This window comes from Oncorhynchus masou, chromosome 9 (assembly GCF_036934945.1).
Source record: "Oncorhynchus masou masou isolate Uvic2021 chromosome 9, UVic_Omas_1.1, whole genome shotgun sequence".
Taxonomy (NCBI): domain Eukaryota; kingdom Metazoa; phylum Chordata; class Actinopteri; order Salmoniformes; family Salmonidae; genus Oncorhynchus; species Oncorhynchus masou.
In genome coordinates this window covers 15861260-15866410 of record NC_088220.1, presented here as the reverse complement: position 1 = coordinate 15866410, position 5151 = coordinate 15861260, and the positions used below count along the sequence as shown (strand labels likewise).

The window sequence follows — 5151 nt, the reverse complement described above, 5'->3', positions numbered from 1 at the left end:
AAAGCCTTTGTGCTGCTCTCTTCATTGACCTGTCAATCTAGCCTTTTATCCATCCAGTTAGCCACATCATTTATAAATAGGCATAGATATAACCCCTCTGTCTGTTCTCTCTCCCCAGAATGAGATGCTTGAGGAGGGCCATGAGTACGCTGTCATGCTTTACACCTGGAGAAGCTGCTCAAGAGCTATACCACAGGTAACTCTCTCTTTCAATTCCAAGGGCTTAATTGACATGGGAAACATATGATGACATTGTCAAAGCAAGTGAAATAGATTAATAAACAGAAGTTAAATAAAAAATATAAAATGAACAGTAAACATTACACTCACAAAAGAATAAAGACATTTCAAATGTCATGTTATGTGCAAATAGTTAAAGTAGAAAAGGGATTGTTTTCAAATTCTTTGTGGGTCTGTGTAATCTGATGGAAATATGTGTCTCTATTATGGTCATACATTTGGCAGGAGGTTAGGAAGTGCAGCTCAGTTTCCACCTCATTTTGTGGTCAGTGTGCACATAGGCAGAGGCTATGGCGGCCTCTCTCAATAGCATGGCCATGCTCGCTGAGTCCTTTCCTTAAGTTTGCATCAGTCACAGTGGTCAGGTATTCTGCCACTGTGTTCTCTCTGTTTAGGGTCAGTCACAGTGGTCAGGTATTCTGCCACTGTGTACTCTCTGTTTAGGGTCAGTCACAGTGGTCAGGTATTCTGCCACTGTGTTCTCTCTGTGTAGGGCCAAATAGCATTCTAGTTTGCTCTGTTTTTTTTGTTAATTCTCAGATTGTTTTCTCATGTTTTGGTTGGGTGTAATTGTGTTGCTGCCCTGTGGGGTTTGTTTATGTTTGTGAACAGAGCCCCAGGACCAGCTTGCTTAGGGACTCTTTTCCAGGTTCATCTCTCTGTAGGTGATGGCTTTGTTATGGAAGGTTTGGGAATCGCTTCCTTTTTGGTGGTTGTAGAATTTAACTGCACTTTTCTGGATTTTGACCATTAGCGGGTATCGGCCTAATTCTGCTCTGCATGCATTATTTGGTGTTCTACGTTGTACACTGAGGATATTTTTAGCAGAATTCTGCATGCAGAGTCTCAATTTGGTGTTTGTCCCATTTTGTGAACTCTTGGTTGGTGAGCGGACTCCGAATCAGGGTAATGGGTTCTATGACTGATTCAAGTAGCCAGATCCTAATTTGTATGTCTAAAAGGGGTGCGTGTTGGTGGCAGGGAAGTCAGGCGCAGGAGAACGAACTTGGTATAAACAGAGTTATTTAATAAATGCTGACAAAACAACCAAGATGAACAAAATAACAAAGTGGGTACAAAACCCGTCGCACACCAACACTAAATAGAACATCACATACAAACTAAACAATCTCCGACCAGGACATGAGGGGAAACAGAGGGGTAAATACACAACATGTCATTGATGGGATTGGAACCAGGTGTGAAGGAAGACAAGACAAAACCAATGGAAAATGATAAATGGATCAGTGATGGCTAGAAGGTCGGTGACGTCGACCTTCGACACCGCCCGAACAAGGAGAGGGACCGACTTCGGTAGAAGTCGTGACAATGTTACATTTTTGCTTTTGATGGCATAGAAGGCCCTTCTTGCCTTGTCTCTCAGATCATTCACAGCTCTGTGGAAGTTACCTGTGGCGCTGATGTTTAGGCCGAGTTATTTATAGTTTTTTGTGTGCTCTAGGGCAACGGTGTCTAGATGGAATTTGTATTTGTGGTCCTAGCAACTGAACCTTTTTTGGAACACCATTATTTTTGTCTTACTGAGATTTACTGTCAGGGCCCAGGTCTGACAGAATCTGTGCAGAAGATCTAGGTGCTGCTGTTGGCCCTCCTTGGTTGGGGACAGAAACACCAGATCATCAGCAAACAGTAGACATTTGACTTCAGATTCTAGAAGGGTGAGGCCGGGTGCTGCAGACTGTTGATAGTGTAGTGATGTATTAGAGCTGAATTTGTAGCCTCAGGACCACATTGTTTGTTTGCTTCCCAAATACCATCCTATTCCTTATGTAGTGTACTGGCCCATGTGGGTAGAGCTGAGTGATTATGAATTGATGCGATAATGATAAATAGAACAATATGTTTATAACAGTAATGTGCACCACAGTTTATAACAGTAATGTGCTCCACAGTTTATAACAGTAATGTGCACCACAGTTTATAACAGTAATGTGCTTCACAGTTTATAACAGTAATGTGCACCACAGTTTATAACAGTAATGTGCACCACAGTTTATAACAGTAATGTGCACCACAGTTTATAACAGTAATGTGCACCACAGTTTATAACAGTAATGTGCACCACAGTTTATAACAGTAATGTGCACCACAGTTTATAACAGTAATGTGCACCACAGTTTATAACAGTAATGTGCACCACAGTTTATAACAGTAATGTGCACCACAGTTTATAACAGTAATGTGCTCCACAGTTTATAACAGTAATGTGCACCACAGTTTATAACAGTAATGTGCACCACAGTTTATAACAGTAATGTGCTCCACAGTTTATAACAGTAATGTGCACCACAGTTTATAACAGTAATGTGCACCACAGTTTATAACAGTAATGTGCTCCACAGTTTATAACAGTAATGTGCTCCACAGTTTATAACAGTAATGTGCTCCACAGTTTATAACAGTAATGTGCTCCACAGTTTATAACAGTAATGTGCTCCACAGTTTATAACAGTAATGTGCACCACAGTTTATAACAGTAATGTGCACCACAGTTTATAACAGTAATGTGCACCACAGTTTATAACAGTAATGTGCTCCACAGTTTATAACAGTAATGTGCTTCACAGTTTATAACAGTAATGTGCTTCACAGTTTATAACAGTAATGTGCTTCACAGTTTATATAACACAGTTTATAACAGTAATGTGCACCACAGTTTATAACAGTAATGTGCTCCACAGTTTATAACAGTAATGTGCTTCACAGTTTATAACAGTAATGTGCACCACAGTTTATAACAGTAATGTGCTTCACAGTTTATAACAGTAATGTGCACCACAGTTTTTCCTTTAAACTGCTACTACTCATTTGATGGTTGTAGCCATCAATTGTCTCATTTATAATCACCCATTTTAGCAAACTTATTTAATTGAAACTTTTCTCTGGTATAGACTACTTATCGTAATGAACAATATCAGCAAAATGCCTGTGATTAGTGATCGTATCGTTGATCGTTTTCAGTTTATCGTCCCAGCTCTAGTACGGGCATCTGATCCTAGAACTATGATACTGGCTCGGGACACTGTGATCTGTGATGTGTAAAATAAAATGCGGGAGAGCCCAGTGAGTGGTTCCAGTGAGCAGGCTGTGTGACGGCGCCCCCCTGTGTTCTCCAGGTGAAGTGTAATGAGCAGCCCAACAGGGTGGAGATCTATGAGAAGACTGTGGAGGTGCTGGAACCAGAGGTCACCAAGCTCATGAAGTTCATGTACTTTCAGGTGAGAGACCAGTGATTGATGGATGAATGAATGAATCAATCAATCAATCAATCAAATGAATGAACAACGTAATGAATGTATCGTATTTGAATTGGAACTCTGTCAGTCAATCATATCCTTGTCCCTTGAATTAAATAATGAATGAATGAACAAATGAGTCCTATATATGTCTGAGAACCTCTCTTCTCTCTGTCGTCTTCCTTTCCCCTGTCCTCCCCTGCAGCGTAAGGCCATCGAGCGTTTCTGCGGGGAGGTGAAGCGTCTCTGCCACGCTGAGCGGAGGAAAGACTTCGTCTCTGAAGCCTACCTCCTCACCCTGGGCAAGTTCATCAACATGTTCGCTGTGCTCGACGAACTCAAGAACATGAAGTGCAGCGTCAAGAACGACCACTCGGCCTATAAAAGGTACGGAGGGAAGACAGACACAATGTGGGGATGCATCTCAATAGCCTGCAGTGGCTTCCTCTCCCTATCACCTTTCCTTCACCTGCACTGATCCTGAAAACACAGGCATTTGATTTCACCTGTCTAGTTCCTTCACATCAGTTTAAATAAAGCAAAAGGGACAGAATGAAGGGCTAATTTACCCCACTATTGAGATGTACCCAATTGACTCAGGTTAACAGAATCTGTGAGGTGTGGCTACAGAATTAGATATGTGGTAATATTTGTGTCTGCAGGGCAGCTCAGTTCCTGAGGAAGATGGCCGACCCTCAGTCCATCCAGGAGTCACAGAACCTCTCTATGTTTCTAGCCAATCACAACAGGATTACTCAGGTGTGTGTTTGTGTGTGTGTGTGTGTGTGTTGTGCAGCAGCAGTAATAGTGTGTATATTTCTCTCTGTAGTGTCTGCAGCAGCAGTAATAGTGTGTATATTTCTATGTAGTGTCTGCAGCAGCAGTAATATTGTGTATATTTCTCTCTGTAGTGTCTGCTGCAGTAGTAAAAGTGTGTATATTTCTCTGTAGTGTCTGCAGCAGCAGTAATAGTGTGTATATTTCTCTGTAGTGTCTGCAGCAGCAGTAATAGTGTGTATATTTCTCTGTAGTGTCTGCAGCAGCATTAATAGTGTGTATATTTCTCTGTAGTGTCTGCAGCAGCAGTAACAGTGTGTATATTTCTCTGTAGTGTCTGCAGCAGCATTAATAGTGTGTATATTTCTCTCTGTAGTGTCTGCAGCAGCAGTAACAGTGTGTATATTTCTCTGTAGTGTCTGCAGCAGCATTAATAGTGTGTATATTTCTCTGTAGTGTCTGCAGCAGCAGTAATATTGTGTATATTTCTCTCTGTAGTGTCTGCAGCAGCAGTAACAGTGTGTATATTTCTCTGTAGTGTCTGCAGCAGCATTAATAGTGTGTATATTTCTCTGTAGTGTCTGCAGCAGCAGTAATAGTGTGTATATTTCTCTGTAGTGTCTGCAGCAGCAGTAACAGTGTGTATATTTCTCTGTAGTGTCTGCAGCAGCATTAATAGTGTGTATATTTCTCTCTGTAGTGTCTGCAGCAGCAGTAACAGTGTGTATATTTCTCTGTAGTGTCTGCAGCAGCATTAATAGTGTGTATATTTATCTGTAGTGTCTGCAGCAGCAGTAATATTGTGTATATTTCTCTCTGTAGTGTCTGCTGCAGCATTAATAGTGTGTATATTTCTCTGTAGTGTCTGTAGCAGCAG

At 41.3% G+C, this 5151-nt stretch overlaps 1 protein-coding gene across 1 annotated transcript in view; it reads left to right on the top strand.

Moving 5' to 3' along the window:
• LOC135544955 (cytoplasmic FMR1-interacting protein 2-like) overlaps positions 1 to 4344 on the top strand; it is a 29140-nt gene extending 24796 nt beyond the window's left edge. Inside the window, exons 4-8 of the mRNA XM_064972643.1 lie at positions 119 to 196; positions 3378 to 3479; positions 3703 to 3884; positions 4160 to 4256; positions 4327 to 4344. Coding sequence (XP_064828715.1) covers positions 119 to 196; positions 3378 to 3479; positions 3703 to 3884; positions 4160 to 4256; positions 4327 to 4344 — 477 coding nt within the window. The remainder of the gene's footprint in view (positions 1 to 118; positions 197 to 3377; positions 3480 to 3702; positions 3885 to 4159; positions 4257 to 4326) is intronic.
• The last annotated feature ends 807 nt before the right edge of the window (positions 4345 to 5151 follow it).